This window comes from Hyperolius riggenbachi, chromosome 9 (assembly GCF_040937935.1).
Source record: "Hyperolius riggenbachi isolate aHypRig1 chromosome 9, aHypRig1.pri, whole genome shotgun sequence".
In the NCBI taxonomy this organism is placed as follows: domain Eukaryota; kingdom Metazoa; phylum Chordata; class Amphibia; order Anura; family Hyperoliidae; genus Hyperolius; species Hyperolius riggenbachi.
The window spans coordinates 46,478,985-46,498,165 of record NC_090654.1 but is presented as its reverse complement, the minus strand read 5'-3'; the positions used below and the strand labels follow the sequence as shown (position 1 = coordinate 46,498,165).

Here is a 19,181-nt window from a genome sequence, read left to right as displayed (position 1 = left end):
GTGCACGCCTCTACGTCCAGGAAGCTTAAATGGTTAAAGAAAACCTGTAACAAAAAAAAAAAAAAAAAAGCTCCCCTGGGGGTTACTTCGTTCGCATGGGGAATGCCTACGGATCCCATCGAGGCTTCCCTGTCCTCCTTTGTCCCACTGCGTTCTCGCTGTACCTCTACGAACAGCGGGGATGTAAATATTTACCTTACCGGCTCCAGCGCAGGCGCAGTATTGGCTCTCCGCTCGGAGATAGGCGGAAATAGCCGGCCGCTGTCGGTCCGCTCTACTGTGCAGGCGCAAGACTCCTGCGTAGTAGCGCGGACCCGACAGAGATCAGCTATTTTCAGCTATTTCCATGCTGAGAGCAGCAACAGCGCCACCCGCAGGAGCCAGGGAAGGTAAATATATCAAGCCTTGTCGAGCCTGGATTGCTGGAGACTTCGGGGGAGCCAGTGCTGGACTGCCTGCAGCTACAGGGATGTGGGAAGCCTCATTGGGACCCTGAGGCTTCCCCCTACCGAGGTGAGTACCCCCCAGGGGTCTATTTTTTTTTTTTAGTACAGAGTCTCTTTAAAGAGGAACTCCAGTGGAAATAATCTAATAAAAAATTGCATCATTTTTACAATAATTATGTATACATGATTTAGTCAGTGTTTGTATACAGAACCCCCTTTTGATTTGTTTGTGAAAAAGGAAAGTATTTCTCATGGGAAAAAGGGTATCAGCTACTGATTGGGATGAAGTTCAATTCTTGGTCACGGCTTCTCTTTAATTCTATTGGTCTGTTAAGGTATAAAATGACTTTGGATATAGTGGACTCATCCCCAGGGTACAACAGACAAAAAGACACAACATTTTCTTGCTTCAAGGCTGCAGCCACTTAGGGTGCACGCTCCACGGGCAACCAGATTCATTAGCCTTGCCCAAAGACTCCTTACTGTTTGACATAACTGCCCTGAGCAGGGATTCGCTCCAGCACCCCCCCCCCCCCCCCAATGAAATCATTTGACCTGCAGCTCAAATATATCTCCACAGCCTTCCTTGGGCAGCCTTCAGAAATACTTGTGTTCACAATGCTTCTGAACACAAGCAGAACTGTACTGCGCATGCGTGAGTCAACGCTCATGCATGCACTGTACCTACTGCCCCAGTCGCCAGTCTATGGAAGCACTCAGGATGCTTCTGAATACAAGCAGATTGGTAGTGCGCATGCGCGAGTCCACGCTCATGCATGCACTGTATGTATGCGCCAGTTGCCAGTCTATGGAAGCACTCGGGATGCAAGTGCTTCTGAACACAAGCAGATTTATACTGCGCATGCACAAGTCCACGCTCATGCATGCACTGTACCTAGGCCCCAGTCTATGGAAGCACTCCGGATGCAAGTGCTTCTGAACACAAGCGGATCTATACTGCGCATGCGCAAGCCCATGCTCATGCATGCACTGTACCTAGGCCCCAGTCGCCAGTCTATGGAAGCACTCGGGATGCATGTGCTTCTACACACAAGCGGATCTATACTGTGCATGCGCAAGCCCATGCTCATGCATGCACTGTACCTAGGCCCCAGTCGCCAGTCTATGGAAGCACTCGGGATGCATGTGCTTCTACACACAAGCGGATCTATACTGTGCATGCGCAAGCCCACGCTCATGCATGCACTGTACCTAGGCCCCAGTCTCCAGTCTATGGAAGCACTCGGGGACAACAGCTTCTGAAACCTTCCAAGGTCTCTCGAAGGCACAAATGTTGACCACGGGAGAGCGGTGGAACGAGGAGATGGATCGAGGGCTGAGAAGGCTCTATAGGAATCCAGAGACATCCCTCTACATAGGCCAGTAGTTTCCTGTTTTTATGCTCCCAACTGTCCCTCCCTCTAAGGAGCCATTTCCCTCTGTCCTTTTCTTCCTCATTTGTCCTCCTTTCAGGACTGATGTACAGATCTAGGTTAATATATGTAGGTTTCTAGTGTTAAATTGACTTCTAAACTTTATTACCATCTTTTGAATGAATATATTTCTTATGTTCATGTGTTAATATGAAGGATAACGAACCAGAATACGGAGTATCAGTGTGGTTTGAATTATAAAACATTTTTCCTATTACATTTTTAGGGTATGCGTGAATAGTGGTGTTGGGGATGTGGTTATGGGTCTGACAGGGGTGTGGCTTAAGTGTCCCTCTTTCATATCTCAAAAAGTTGGGAGGTATGCAACTGCATTGGACTAATCCCTGTGAATGTAATGAGTATTAGATTGTTTGAGGCAGCTGAGCTGGTCCTGGTGTGTCGGCGTGTTTGTTGTTGTGACGGATAGGGAAGACAGCTGCTGTCATGTAACAAAGGGAGATAAAAGCAATCACATGAGCTGACTGGTACTCACATCAAATAGCAGGAGACTCTCTTCCACGGGCCGATCTCTCCAGGGGGAAGGGGGTGGGTTGTGGCCTTTAATCTCTTCCACTTTTTGGTGGCACACATAAGCATGTCCCCTGCAATACAGCCAAACATTAATAATAATAATAATATTAATAATAATAATAATAAATTTGTAGTGAAAATTATTAATACAATTGCTTATTCTTTACAATATTCATTTATAATCTATTTAGTCAGTGTTTGCCCATTGTAAAATCTTTCCTCACCCCGATTTACATTCTCAAATGTATCACAGGTGGTGACATCTTTAGCCCTGTCAAGTGCAGCTCTGTGGAATGTTGGGTTATGGAGAGTTCTGAAGCCAGTACAAAATATACCTGGGACTATGTGCAATTTGCTTTTTCTCCAAGTTGATATTTTCACACTTTGTGATACAAATGCTTTTTAAACCACCAGCAAGCAAGAAAATACTCAAAATAGTTTTGATAGTACTTTTCCCCCTACTTTTGTGCACTTAAAATGCTTAAAAGTTATTTTACAGAGAATAAAAAAAATTATCTCCTAGGAGATAACTTAGGAGAAAAAATGAATTGTATATGGACCCTGTTCTTGCAGAATTCTCCGGGAGAATTCCACATAGCTAAACAGCCTAGGCTAAACACCACTAGGAGGGCGGGACTATATACCAGTATACAGCAATATATAGATATAGGATGTGTTTCTGATACAGAAATCAGAAACATTACTGTAAACAAGGGTATCCTGAATAATTTTCTGCATTCTACTACATGTCACTACAGGGTCTCTTTAGGGTAAAGCTGGCCATACACTAGGCCGATTCCCAGCCGATCGACAGCAGATTCGATCACTGGGATCGAATCTGCTGTCACATCGTTCACGCTACACGCTAAATTTCGATCTATTTCGTCCCGAAATAGATCGATCCCGTCGATCGATCCGTGCGGGAAATTACCGTCAATCGCCCGCGGGTAGGGAGCGCGTCGCTAGCGGCGTTCGAGTGCCCGTCGACCGACGCAATACAGCTGCATTACCTGCTCCGCCGGCGCGACTCCCCAGGTCTCCGCTCTGGTCTGGTCTCCGGCATGCGTCACTTCCTCCTGTCCCGGCAGAAATTTAAACAGTAGAGGGCGCTCTACTGTTTAAACTTCTCCCAGACAGGAAGTAGTGAAGCATGCCAGACCCGGAGACCAGACCAGAGCGTAGAAGACAGTGGAGACCTGGGGAGTCGCGCCGGCGGAGCAGGTAATGTATGTGGGGTGGTGTAAGCGGCGGCAGCACCACCACCACAGATTGTGAACGGTTTCAGGCTGAAATCGATTCACAATTTGTTTGCAGTAAAGGCAGCCATACGATCCCTCTCTAATCAGAGAGGGATCTATCTGTTGGTCGAATCTGACGGCAAATCGACCAGTGTATGGCTACCTTTATTAACAGACAGACAGCCAATAAGATGTTAAAGATTATTTATATGTGACTAGCCTTCGTGAACTGAGCCCAGTGGCTGCTCTCAGCTGATCTCTGTATGGGCGGTGATACAAATCAGACAAAGCTTCCCAAACGTTCAGTTCTGTTGGTCTTCACTGCTATCAGTTTCCTGCTACCAAAAACAAGGCTTCCCTTATGGGCTGCTCACCTCTTAATGAGCTCCACCGCCCAATCGTAGAGCTGGCCGAAGTGATCGGAGGCGTGTGTCACGGCGTACGGCTTGTATCCTGCAACAGGAAATACAGAAATGAATAAAAACACACTACAATACCCAGGCCTTTCCTGCTAGCTCCAGATGGATATCTCCTTACTGATGAGGAGGCCAGCAGCCTCCTGGCGCCTTCAGCCAACATTGTCTTATCACCCGAGGCTTCAAGCAAAATGACACATACCGGAAAATAAATATTCGGCACGCGAGTCTATATTTAGGCTGCGCCACACTGGTTCCAAATATAGAAGTCCATGATCTGCACTATTATCTATTCAAACACCTTCCTGAATATTCCACACAGTGCAACATAGAGATCCATGCAACAACACACTGCCTGAGGTTTACTCCCTCAGCTGGGATACGCAAAGTTAACACTGGCAACTTAGATACTAGAAAAATATAGAGCAGCCATAAGTGGTCTCAGCTCTTTGGAACCCTCACAGATCTGCTGCGGCATTTCTTCTTGTCTTGGTTTCTACAGGAAAGACAACCAAAGGGTTTCAGAAATGCAGAGGCCTGCTGTAACACACTCATATGGCTATAGGCTGGGAACACTAGAGGGCAGCAAAGTCCAGTTACATGAGGAGGTCCCTGGACAGCAAAGAGGACTTCAGAGAAAGAAGTGTCGATCACAACATGGCCAGTCACTAAAACCACCATCTCCTGTAATCCTGCTACTTGCGGCATACAGAATAGCTGTACTGTTGTTACACCATCAATATGACATATTCAGTGGTTCTCCAGACCTAAAGGTGGCATTAACAATACAACAAGTACAATCTCCCGAACGTCCGACCAGTTCGAGTAATGATTATGATACACACAAAACGATTGTTCTATCGGCCGGCTGTGGATTGAAAATTCAGATAGATTCGATTAGTCTGATTGGACTGATCATCCTTTTCCCCTCTGTTGGCCCAAACTATTGTTTCCGACCATGTCCTTATGGAGGAATGCTGGGGCATGCTCATGAAGAGGCAGGAGCGGAGCTATGACAACACTGAGCTGCCCTGCAAAAGGGTGGGGGTGGGAAGAATGACAGGTTACCCTAACGATCTCAGAGGTTACCTTTATGCCCACTGTGGCATTTCTTCCACCTTTTTGAGATGAGAAAGAGGGACACTTAAAGTGAACCTCCGGACTAAAAATCGACTCAGCAGCACTAAAAAGGCTTGGTGTTTCTTTAAAAGTTTCACAGCATCAGAAATTTGTTTCTCTTATACAAGCCTCATTTTTAGCTGCACAGAAGAAAACTGCCCGGGCTTTTTTCCCCTGATGCTGTGCAAAGCATGATGGGATTTCTGATTTTGTTGTTCTAGTTCTGCTGTTTTGGTGCAATTTTTTTTTTTTTTAACATTTTGAATTTGACATTTGAAGCCTAGTTGGTGCAGCTGGGAGGGGTTATCAGGACACAGGACAGTTGGAACTGTGTCTCCTGCTCCTTGTCACCTCCTTTCAACCAAAAAGATGGCTGCCCCCATGAATCACAAACATTTGCCTGTTCTTTTAAAACGGGGTGGGTAAGAGATTATATTACCTATCTATTCTAATTGACATAAGTAATGTAACTTGATGACAGTATGTTTGTTTAGGCTGAAGTTCCCCTTTAAGCCACACCCCTGATCACACCCCCGTCACACCCCTAGTCACGCATACTATAAAGATTTTAAGAAAAATAGGTTTTATAATTCAAACCACACTGGGCCTTTCTATCCTGGTTCATTTTCCTTCATATTAACATTTTAAAAATTAATATATCAATTTAAAGAATGGTAATAAAGTTTAGAGTCAAAGATTTTTTAGTAGAGAAATATATATATATTTACATAGAAAGAGGGACAAATGAGGAGGAAAGAGGGACAGTCGGGAGCAATGCCCACTGTGGCGTAGAGGTTAACACTCTTGCCTGGCAGCGCTGGGTCCCCGGTTTGAATCTCAGCCATGGCATTATCTGCACTGAGTTTGTATGTTCTCCCCGTGTCTGCGTGGGTTTCTCCAGGCACACTGGTTTTCTCACACATCCCAAAAACATACAGATAAACTAATTGGTTTCACCCTAAATTGGCCCTAGACTACGATACATATACTACACCATAGACATATGGCTACAGTAGGGATTAGTTTGTGAGCTCCTTTGAGGGACAGCTAGTGAAAAGACTATACACTCTGTACAGCGCTGCGGAAGATGTCAGCGCTATAGAACTACTAAATAATCATTCTTAAAGTAATTGCTGCTTACGTGGCATCTTTCCCAAGGAGAGGTGCCTAGTATATTTTAATCTCCTAGGATTAATGAGGAATACGTACCCAACCATTCTACCATGTCTTTAATGGCGGTGAAGTACTTCTCTTCCTCTTTCTCTGGGTTGGTGTCGTCATAGCGCAGGAAGCAGATCCCACCATTGGCCTGTGGAGGTGACAAGGAAGAGGAAATGCAATGCAGAAAGGCCTGATACAAATACTGTTCATCTTCAGAACATCAATACAACACACTGCTGCTCACAAGTCACCGCAGAACCCTCATCAGCTACACTGTGCAAACCAGGATTAACAGTGCTGACAGCGAGGACATACATGGTACAAACTCACAGCAAAATGTTAGTTTACAGTAAGGCCTCGTGCACATCAGGGCAGTTTCTGTGCGCTTTTCAGAGGGCATTGCTCTGTGCATTCAGCAAGGTATGGATGTTACCATGTAATTAAATGTGCCTGGTTCACATCTATGTGCTGTACTGAGCTGCATTACAAAAATGTCGTGTTGCATGCATTTCTGTGCGTTGAGCTCTAAAACGCTCATCAATGCAAGTGAATAGCATATTCACGTCTCTTTAATGTTATACAGTACCAGGCTGTAAAGAACCAGACCCAAGAGGGCCAAAAAGAACCGTATAAACCCTACTGAAAAAAAAAAAAAAAAAAAAAAAAAAAAAAAAAAAAAAATCGGCTATACCAAATACAATTTCACCTTTCCTAGAATCAGGAGACCTGTAGATACTCAACTTGAGTAAGAAATCAGGGCAAGTTCACACTGCAGTGCTTTTGCTGACCACAATGTAAAGCAATGGAGGTGTTCCCACTGCAGCACAAATGTGGTGCATGTAGCATTTTGGCGATTGTAATAGTTGCGGGTTCCTGGTTTGAATCTCAGTCAGGGTACTATCTGCAAAGTGTTAGTAGGTGTTCCCCGTGTCTGTGTGGGTTTCCTCTGATGACCCTCCTGCCTCTCAAAAATAAATATACAGTATCTCACTAATATTATAAATGCGAAAGTTTGGATATTTGTTAGTCACGCAACAATGGCTAAACGAATTTGAATGAAATTTGGCACACACATAGTACATTACCTGGAATAACATATAGGATACTTTTCATCCACATAACCAAAAAGTGGGCGGAGACAAATACAAATATCACTGGGGAAAATGTAAACTGCAGCCATTCTTACACAGTTAATGGTATGGTTTTCAAACTTTGCACAGTTGGTCACTGGTTAACTGGGATTAATATTCAGAAAAGTAGGTGGAGCCTACAAAAGCCAATTCGAATTCACCTATTGTTTTTTAAGGAGAATATTTAATTAGTTGATGCCATTCTTGCACTGTTAATAGCACAAGCCTCAAACCTGGTACAGTGGGTCATTGGGGTTGAAATTCAAAAAAGGGGGTGGAGTCACAAACAGCCAATCCAACTTTGTTTCAATGCAAATTATTGATACCAAAGACCGCAAAGCTCACAAACTAGTTAGTTGAGTAATTCTGTTAGGGTTATAAAAAGTGGGCGGAGCCAAGGTGTGTGTTGGCGGAGCCAAGGTGTGTGGGCGGAGCCAAGGTGTGTGTGTGTGTGTGTGTGTGTGTGTGTGTGTGTGACTGGATTAGCTGCATGCCTGTTTCAGGTGTGAGATCCAGATACTACTGCAGCAAATTGATCAGCAGGAGGGTCAGGCAACAGGTATGGTTTTAAAGAAAACATCTATATCACTCTCAGTTTAGGTTTCCTTGAAAATGCTATGGCTACCAACTCCACCTATTGGTTGTTCACTGTATTTACAACGGTGTGTAATTGTACTTTATAATAGGTTGTCCCCGAAGGTCTGTAGACAGAAAACCACATTAGACTATGTGAAACATGGGGAGGACTGCCATCGTCTACTTGCAAACCTGTAACCTTATTTCCCCTTCATGTAGGGCTTCACTGAGGGAATAGGCAATTTAAAATGTGTTTAAAACAGAAAAAGCCTTGTATAGAGACGTATGTGTCTCATTTCCCATACCACTGGCGGTGCACAGCACCATCTGGTGAAGACTGCTTACCTTGGCATATCCGAAGTTAAAATTGATGGCTTTGGCATGACCAATGTGCAGGATGCCATTTGGTTCTGGAGGGAATCGAGTCCTCACCTAAAAGAGGAGAGCTAATCAGATCTAGCAACAACATCAAAGACATAATTCACTCACGATGAACTGGTTAAAGAGAAAAAAAAATTATGATATCATGAATTGGTTGTGTAGTACGGATAATTACTATAACATTAGTAGCAAAAAATGTTCTCATATTTTTATTTTCAGTTATATAGTGTTTTTTTTTTTTTTATAAGATTTCATCATTCTCTAATATGTGCAGTTTACACACTACTCAGCATTCTAAATGATTTTACAGAGCAGGTCAGTGAACTTTTTAACTGTCCTCTGCAGAGAAAAAAGGAAATACAGTGACAGTTGAGATGAGCTTCAGAAGACAGAGCTCTACGCTCAATGGCTCTTTTGCACAGATAACGGAGTTTTTTCCTGTACTGAAAACAAAATTAGAATTAAGCCCAATCTACACTATACGATTCTTTATAAGATTCGATTACGATTCTATTTACGAACCGATTAAAGGGACTCTGAGCAGTGCAGAAACTATGGAAAGATGCATATCATTTTAAAGCCCTCTTTCTCCTCTTTCCAATGATATATAAACCGCCGCCCTACGCCTTTTATAGTTTTCACTATTTTTGCGATCGAAATTGCAGTGGCCGTGATTTTGATCGCGAAAATAGAGGAAACTAAAAGGCGTAGAGCGACGATTTAGGTGTCGTCAGCTTTCACCCAGAGGAAACACCACCAAGTGCTCAATCCTCCTCATAATATACAACACCGATAGTGACAGCCAAGATGAGACACATAGAAACATTATCTGATAGGCACAGTGTGATGTCTCACCCCTCCTGGGACTTGGATAATGCCCTCCGGCTTCCTAGGTCTGTCCTGCGTCCGGCCTTCCGATGAACCTGTAGAGGGGCTCGCTGCAGGCACCGCTGTAGACATGGCTACAGGTACCGCCGCAGCGCCGGCAGCCGCACTAGCCGCAAGGCCATCCGCGCCAACCACCGCTGAGCCGCCCTCCATCCCTGCCGATTACGAGTGCGCCAGACGCCAGGATGCCATGGCTCTTCAATCCGGCGCACGGAAGTGACGTCAGACGGCCGCCGGAAACGTCCGCGCCGCCATCTTGGCTCCTGGTCGGATCGAGGAGTATAGGCGTCAGCCTCCGCAATAGCCACTCCTCTCCGCGTCTACCTCCAGCCGGCGGCTACAGCCACATTCCGTCTTCGCCATGGTTCCTCTGCCCCCAACAGCTGCCCACAGGCCCGGATAGACAGAGGTAGGAAATAGATAGAGACGGACTCCTAATCCATCGCCTCATTTCCTAGCTACACCGCCCTTAGCCCCTCAAGCTCTCCAGGACAGGTAGCACTCATATAGAGAGACCTGTTCCCAGAACAGGAAACATCCATACTGCCGGGCACCTGTTGTGGAGCAAAAGATATAGAGAGGCTCATGGATGTTTCCTGTTTCCTGGGAGGAGTCAAGTCTCGAAGTGTACCTGTCCTGGAGTGTTATGGAAAAAGAGCGCTTTAAAATGATATCCATCTTTCCATAGTTACATTGTATTACACAGGGCGACTTTTTATCAAAGTCAGCAGCTCCATTCTGCACAATGGAGCTGCTGACTTTAGGAAAAAGTCGCCCTGTGTAATACAATGTAACTATGGAAAGATGGATATCATTTTAAAGCTCTCTTTCTCCTCTTTCTGACGACACGTCGCTCTACGCCTTTTAGTTTTCTCTATTTTCGCGATCAAAATCACAGCCACTGCAATTTCAATAGCGAAAATAGCGAAAACTAAAAGGCGTAGGGCGGCGGTTTATAGATCATTGGAAAGAGGAGAAAGAGCTTTAAAATGATATGCATCTTTCCATAGTTTCTGCACTGCTCGAAGTCCCTTTAAATCCGACATGTCCGATCGGGATTCGATTCAATTCGATTTGCAATTGCAAAACAATGGCAAATTGAATTGAATCGAATCCCGATCGGACATGTCGGAGTTAATCGGTTCGTTAATAGAATCATAATCGAATCGTATAAAGAATCGTATCGTGTAGATTGGGCTTTAAAGTATGTCTCTGCTCCTAATGTTTTATTTCTTAGCTGTTTACACACATACCAATCATTATTAGTTTTTTCGCTTCAGTGTCTCTTTAAAGGTGCGCTTATAAAGTAGAATCACGTTATAGTAAACGCCGACATAGTAAACTCAGTCCTCAGCAAATGCGTCTGTATAACTAGACAATGTATGACCTGTCCTGATATAGTAAGCTACTTTTCCTGGCCCTTTGGAGTTAACGATAAAGGCATTCTAATGTGTATCAAAACCATTAGGGCTCGTTCAGACTGCAAAACGCGGACGGCCACGCATGCAGAACGCAACGCGTACGAACGCACGCCATCCGCATTCGTATGCGTTGCGTGGCTGATCCCATCACTGAAAAGTGAATGGGACAGCCGCGCGTTTTTGTAAAATCTGCGTACAGCATGCGTTCCCGGACCGCACAGGTCCGGAACGCATGCAGTGTGAACATCAGACAGTGCACTCTATGCACTGTCTGATGTCCTGCGCGTCGGGCCACCCGCACGCGTTTCCAAAACGCGGCTGGAAACGCGTGTAGCGTGAACGGGCCCTTAGGCAGGAGACACACTTGACTGTTTTCATGCGCATTTTCAGCACAGAAAAACTGAGAACTGATGTTAATCAATGGGCTAGTTCACACTGAATGCTTTTTCACACGTAGAAAAAAAACTGACATTCTGCATGATGACTCTGAACATTGTCAGTATTCTCTATCAATTACATTAGCTGCTGTGAAAAACATGCGCACTTTTCTGCATACAAACACACATGGTGTACAGAAAATTCATGCAGAAAAACGCACGCATAAAAAAACGGAAAGTGTGTCTTCTGCCTTACGAGTAGTGTTGATTTTACCAAGTAGCTATGTACTCCTAGCTACTCTGAATCAAAATTTAAAGACCACCTCCAGCCCCCCAAAAGAGGTCTGTATGGCAAGAGGCCCAGGGCTCAATTTCACACTGGGGACGGGAATTTGAGGACCATATCCAGTTCGGCCTATCTGGACGAGCTTCCTCGTCCAGATAGGCACTGCTGCTCCCGCCGCATGGTGCGTGCGATCGGGCGCGCTCCCGCCGCCCGCCCCCCGATCAGTGAATGGGAATATAATTCCCATTCACCGATCTAACTTCCCCGCAGAAATACCGACGCTTTCTATCCAGAGTGTGGTATTTCTGCCCCCAGGAAACATCTCCGCTGCTTTTAAGTTCCTGGATGCGAGATCGTTCGCATCCAGGACTTTTTTCACTGTGGCCATCTTGTGGCCAAATAGTAAACTGCACCAACATACATTTTAAATTAAAGTGAACCTAAAGCCGGTAAAAAAAAATGAGATTAACTCACCTGGGACCTCCCTCAGCCCCCTGCAGCCGATCGGTGCCCTCGCAACTCCGCTCCAATGTCCCAGGACCCGCCGGCGAGCACTTCCGGTTTTGCCGTCACCGGCCGACAGGCATGGGAACGCGAGTGATTGTTCGCGTTCCCAGCCTGTGTATCGCCCCCTATGCTGCTATTGCGGCCAGGAGGTGGTGGATCGGGATTTCCTGTGACGTCCCGACGTCCATGGCGTCGGTGACGTCATCCCGCCATGGCGACCGGGGAAGCCCAGCAGGAAATCCCGTTCTGAATGGGATTTCCTACTTACTCTGATCGCCGATGGCGATCGGAGTGGGTAGGGGGATGCCGCTTGTCAGCGGCTATCATGTAGCGAGCCCTGGGCTCGCTACATGATTTAAAAAAAAAAAAAAGTGCTGCCTTGCCCCCTTGCCGTCAGAATTGGAACGGCAAGGGGGTTAAGCAAATGAATCCAGAACTTTATACTTGCTGATTTACTGCAGATAGACAAAAAAAAACACACTGATCCTCTAGAATGGTTAGTTGGTTTGAAGGTGAAATAAAAGTCAGATGAATCAAGGTGGTAATAATTAGGGGTGAGGTGAGAGTGAGGATGTGGCCTCATTTGGGGACTGGGCATCCTTGCATGGCTTAGCAACGCAGGTGGCTGTGTGTTTTACGCACTTGTTTCTCTAGAAAGGACTGTAGCTTTCAATAAAATACTATAGCACAATACTGCTGCTGCACAAAAAACTATTAGCACAAAATTAAATTCAAAAATAGTTGTAACTGTTTTCACAGATGAAAAATCTTCATGAGCAATAAAGAGAAAACTTTCACGAGACTGATAATTATTATGATCTGGTTTGATGCGATGAGCAATAAATGTTTAGGTCAGGCAAGGTTTGTTTCGGGCTATTTTGTGCTCTTCATCAGGCCACCGTATGTATAAACAATTCTAATGGGCCCAGTCTGCAACAAAAACCAGAACGGCGAAAGAAAAAAAGAAAAAAAAAAAAAAAAAAAAAGATCGCATCTGCACAAACCAGATGCGAGTGGCCTGATGAAGGGCACAACATAGCTTGAAACGAACATGTGTTACATAACCTAAACATTTATTGCTCACCGCATCAAGCCAGATCATAATATTTATCAGTCTCATGAAAGATTTCTCTTTATTGTTCATGAAGATTGTTTTCACAGATGAAAAAGTGGTTACGTTATTTTTGAATTTTATATTGTGCTAATAAAGTTTTGTACTGCAAGATTGTGCTACAGTAATTTTATTGAAAGCTGCAGTCCTTTGTAGAGAAACAAGTATTTAAAGTGGGTGTGGTGGATCACCTGTTAAAGAACTCTGTCTTTTGCCCTTTCCTTGAAAAAGAGTATTCCCGATTATATATTAACTGTGTCTTTTACACAAGCACATGGCAACTACGTTGCAAAGCTGACTCCATTCAACTAGAAGGTACTGAGCATTTTGGAATTGTGTTGTAGACAGTCCAATGTGATCTAATTTTGTTGCGTCATCTCACACAACAAATTAGGCCACGAAATGTTATGCGTCTAAATTGTGTCATGACAGATCTATGTACTTGTATTGTTTGCCTATGAGGAAGTGACTTGTGGTCACGAAATGCACCTCAGGCTGCACTCAAACTATACTACCGTCATAGCCGGATATAAGCCAAGGCCACATAGGTCATGGCCTAGGGCACCACAGAATGAAATGCGGGTGGGGGGCAGGCTTTACTGGAGGGGATTGTTACCTGGCTTCGTATACTAACGGAAGGGGGTAATCATGTCAACTATATGAAAGGGGGAGGGTCATCTGGCTTCTTATACTAGAGGGAAGGGGTCATCAGGCTACCTAAATCTACACATGAGGGGGGGGGGGGGGAGGGTTATCTGGCTACCTATACTAGAGGGAAGGGTCAACAGGCTACCTATAGTGGAGGGAGGGGGAAGGGTAAGCTGGCTACCTATATTGAAGGGGGGCGGCTGCTGACAGCGGCCTTGGGCTGTAAAGAGTACAAATCCAGCCCTGGCTACCGTGACATACTGGCTATGGATTTTATCTTACATCTGTCAATCTTAAACAGCAAAGAGGTGGCAGCACTTTCCAAGACAGGTTGCATCTGACTAATAGCAGAGATGTGTAGAGTCTAATTTATAGGCAGGATACACATCTTGCATTCCAAATTACCATTAATGAAGAATGTTAGCTTCCTCAAACCGTTTGCTGGCAGATTGTTCCGTACTGGACCCTTCCGCCACAATGAGGCCATCCTTCTGGAAGGGACCCTAACCTCTAATTAACAAACAAGCATAGTGTGAACCTGGGAGCAGCTGGAAATAAAATGGTTTACACATTATTTTTTTTTAGACAACGGGAAAGATGGCTACGTATCCTAAAACCAGGCTGCATCTGAAATGACTACCAACAGAGGCGTGCAGAGCCCCCTAGAGGCAGCATACACACCTTGTATCTGTCAAGCTGTATGGATTAAAAGTTATGTTTTTCATTGTACAAATTTACGCCATCTTGTTTGTTCTTATCCAATGTATATGAATTTATGCCAGTTTTAGAGGGTGTTGTACTATTGCTGTATACTTGCATTTCCTGTTGTATACATCTATTTTGTGTCAGAAATCTACATGTTTGTGAATGTTTGTTTTCTAATAGTGCAGTCTTAGGCCTGGAACCCACTACAAATAGCTAGTGCAATCGCTAGTGTTTTTAAGTTGCGTTTTGTAAGCAATTTCATGAGCGTTTTCGGGAGCGATTTAAAAAAAAAAAGTGTAAGCTTTATCGCAGTGATTGTGATAGCGATTATAATTCTAATTGGTCCTTTAAAATTATTACAATTTTTTTACAGTTTGCAGAAGTTTAAAATTGCACACAAATCACTACGTGTCGCGATTCATGAGCGCAAACGCTCCCAAAATGCTGTATGTCCCGCAAATTGCGATTTTGCTAATCGCAATCGCTACTGTGGAATTTGTTACATTTATTTACATTGGCAGAGCATTTAGGGAAATCGCTAGCGATTTAAAGCGCTCCCTAAACACTCAAAAAAAAAATTGCTCTGGTGGGTTACAGGCCATAAAGTGGTTAAAAAAAAGGAATGAAACGTGTATTGGTACCTTTAGGCAATCTGGCCAGAAGTCACATGAGCAGCATTTGGGCTTTTTTTTAAGTTGGCATATATGCAATATAAAACAAGTGCAAGGGAGACTATGGCCTCAATTCACTAAGCTTTATCAAACACTTTATCGAACGTTTGATAATTTACCTCATGGGTAAAATCTAATTTTGAATTCACTAAGGTGTTATAGATTTATTGAACGTTTTATCGATAAAGCATTTGATGAATCTAGAACACCTTAGTGAATTCAAAATGAGATTTTATTCATGAGGTAAATTATCAAATGTTCGATAAAGTGTTTGATAAAGCTTAGTGAATTGAGGCCTATGTGCAAATTTGGGGGTACAGGGATTCAACCTTCTACACAGGATTTTTACCTGCCCACCAGTGATCTCTAAGTGTTTCTTCAACAGCTCCATGGTTTTTGGTGTTACCACGTAACCTTCTGTCTTGTAATTCTCACCTGATAAGAGAGCACACAGATTTGGTGAATGAAGCTGTGGCATAACCGTACCACGGAAGAGCCACGTAGCCCTCCTTGGCTGTAATAAGTCTCCTAATCATCCTTACATGTTTATTCTGCATGTAGCAATATACCCTACAGCTGAAAAGCCACATGTAGCAACATACACTACAGCTGAAAAGTTACATGTAGCAACATACGCTACAGCTGAAAAGGTACATGTAGCAACATACGCTACAGCTGAAAAGGTACATGTAGCAACATACGCTACAGCTGAAAAGTTACATGTAGCAACATACGCTACAGCTGAAAAGTTACATGTAGCAACATACGCTACAGCTGAAAAGCCACAAGTAGCAACATACGCTACAGCTGAAAAGTTACATGTAGCAACATACGCTACAGCTGAAAAGTTACATGTAGCAACATACGCTACAGCTGAAAAGTTACATGTAGCAACATACGCTACAGCTGAAAAGCCACAAGTAGCAACATACGCTACAGCTGAAAAGTTACATGTAGCAACATACGCTACAGCTGAAAAGCCACATGTAGCAACATACGCTACAGCTGAAAAGCCACATGTAGCAACATACGCTACAGCTGAGAAGCCACATGTAGCAACATACGCTACAGCTGAAAAGCCACATGTAGCAACATACGCTACAGCTGAAAAGCCACAAGTAGCAACATACGCTACAGCTGAAAAGTTACATGTAGCAACATACGCTACAGCTGAAAAGTTACATGTAGCAACATACGCTACAGCTGAAAAGTTACATGTAGCAACATACGCTACAGCTGAAAAGTTACATGTAGCAACATACGCTACAGCTGAAAAGTTACATGTAGCAACATACGCTACAGCTGAAAAGTCACAAGTAGCAACATATGCTACAGCTGAAAAGTCACAAGTAGCAACATACGCTACAGCTGAAAAGTTACATGTAGCAACATACGCTACAGCTGAAAAGCCACATGTAGCAACATACGCTACAGCTGAAAAGGTACATGTAGCAACATACGCTACAGCTGAAAAGCCACAAGTAGCAACATACGCTACAGCTGAAAAGCCACAAGTAGCAACATACGCTACAGCTGAAAAGTTACATGTAGCAACATACGCTACAGCTGAAAAGTTACATGTAGCAACATACGCTACAGCTGAAAGTGACATGTAGCAACATACGCTACAGCTGAAAAGTTACATGTAGCAACATACGCTACAGCTGAAAAGTTACATGTAACAACATACGCTACAGCTGAAAAGCCACATGTAGCAACATACGCTACAGCTGAAAAGTTACATGTAGCAACATACACTACAGCTGAAAAGTTACATGTAGCAACATACGCTACAGCTGAAAAGTTACATGTAGCAACATACGCTACAGCTGAAAAGTTACATGTAGCAACATACGCTACAGCTGAAAAGCCACATGTAGTAACATACGCTACAGCTGAAAAGCCACATGTAGCAACATACGCTACAGCTGAAAAGCCACATGTAGCAACATACGCTACAGCTGAAAAGCCACATGTAGCAACATACGGTACAGCTGAAAAGCCACATGTAGCAACATACGCTACAGCTGAAAAGTTACATGTAGCAACATACGCTACAGCTGAAAAGCCACATGTAGCAACATACGCTACAGCTGAAAAGCCACATGTAGCAACATACGCTACAGCTGAAAAGTTACATGTAGCAACATACGCTACAGCTGAAAAGTTACATGTAGCAACATACGCTACAGCTGAAAAGCCACATGTAGCAACATACGCTACAGCTGAAAAGCCACATGTAGCAACATACGCTACAGCTGAAAAGCCACATGTAGCAACATACGCTACAGCTGAAAAGCCACATGTAGCAATATACCCTACAGCTGAAAAGTTACATGTAGTAACATACGCTACAGCTGAAAAGCCACATGTAGCAACATACGCTACAGCTGAAAAGTTACATGTAGCAACATACGCTACAGCTGAAAAGCCACATGTAGCAATATACCCTACAGCTGAAAAGTTACATGTAGTAACATACGCTACAGCTGAAAAGTTACATGTAGCAACATACGCTACAGCTGAAAAGTTACATGTAGCAACATACGCTACAGCTGAAAAGCCACATGTAGTAACATACGCTACAGCTGAAAAGCCACATGTAGCAACATACGCTACAGCTGAAAAGCCACATGTAGCAACATACGCTACAGCTGAAAAGCCACATGTAGCAACATACGGTACAGCTGAAAAGCCACATGTAGCAACATACGCTACAGCTGAAAAGTTACATGTAGCAACATACGCTACAGCTGAAAAGCCACATGTAGCAACATACGCTACAGCTGAAAAGTTACAAGTAGCAACATACGCTACAGCTGAAAAGTTACATGTAGCAACATACGCTACAGCTGAAAAGTTACATGTAGCAACATACGCTAGAGCTGAAAAATTACATGTAGCAACATACGCTACAGCTGAAAAGTTACATGTAGCAACATACGCTGCAGCTGAAAAGTGACATGTAGCAACATACGCTACAGCTGAAAAGCCGCATGTAGCAACATACGCTACAGCTGAAAAGTTACATGTAGCAACATACGCTACAGCTGAAAAGTTACATGTAGCAACATACGCTACAGCTGAAAAGTTACATGTAGCAACATACGCTACAGCTGAAAAGCCACATGTAGCAACATACGCTACAGCTGAAAAGTTACATGTAGCAACATACGCTAGAGCTGAAAAGTTACATGTAGCAACATACGCTACAGCTGAAAAGCCACATGTAGCAACATACGCTACAGCTGAAAAGTTACATGTAGCAACATACGCTACAGCTGAAAAGCCACATGTAGCAACATACGCTACAGCTGAAAAGTCACAAGTAGCAACATACGCTACAGCTGAAAAGTTACATGTAGCAACATACGCTACAGCTGAAAAATTACATGAGCAATATACGCTAGAGCTGAAAAGTTACATGTAGCAACATACGCTACAACTGAAAAATTACATGAGCAATATACGCTAGAGCTGAAAAGTTACATGTAGCAACATACGCTACAGCTGAAAAGTTACATGTAGCAACATACGCTACAGCTGAAAAGCCACATGTAGCAACATACGCTACAGCTGAAAAGTTACATGTAGCAACATACGCTACAGCTGAAAAGCCACATGTAGCAACATACGCTACAGCTGAAAATGGATCTTCAGACAGAAAAAAAATAAAAATAAATAAAAAGATTCTAGAGAAATCTGTGCAACAGCATACCAGGTTTATGAAACTTTAAGGCCTCCCCTCGCAGCTGCTCCATCAGAGAGACAGACTCCAGCTTAACATCACCTAGACAGAGCATAAGAAAAAGAAAATTACATTTACAGGAGAAAGTTAAGCAACTTGTATACAACATCTTAGCAAGAAGTGACTTCTGCAGAGCAATTCCCGGAGTCTAGAAACTCAATGGGCCATATGCAATTCACTTTCTCTCCTCAGTTTTCTCCTAGATATTTTCACAACTTGTCATAAAATGCCTTTTAAACCCCCAGCAAGCAAGAAAATACTCAAAATAATTTTGATTAACTTTTTCATTTACTTTTGAGTACATTTTAAACTGTAAAATGTTTAAAAACTATTTTAAAGAGAATATGAAAGTCATCTACTTGGAAATAACTAAGAAAACGTTAAATTG

At 43.6% G+C, this 19,181-nt stretch overlaps 1 protein-coding gene across 1 annotated transcript in view; it reads right to left on the bottom strand.

Moving 5' to 3' along the window:
* Positions 1-19,181, bottom strand: part of QARS1 (glutaminyl-tRNA synthetase 1) — a 135,046-nt gene that overhangs the window by 24,997 nt on the left and 90,868 nt on the right. The window contains exons 8-13 of the mRNA XM_068252658.1: positions 18,764-18,835; positions 15,395-15,480; positions 8,396-8,482; positions 6,393-6,492; positions 4,023-4,101; positions 2,373-2,481 (exon numbers count right to left, since the gene is read on the bottom strand). Of these exons, the coding sequence (XP_068108759.1) occupies positions 2,373-2,481; positions 4,023-4,101; positions 6,393-6,492; positions 8,396-8,482; positions 15,395-15,480; positions 18,764-18,835 (533 nt within the window). The remainder of the gene's footprint in view (positions 1-2,372; positions 2,482-4,022; positions 4,102-6,392; positions 6,493-8,395; positions 8,483-15,394; positions 15,481-18,763; positions 18,836-19,181) is intronic.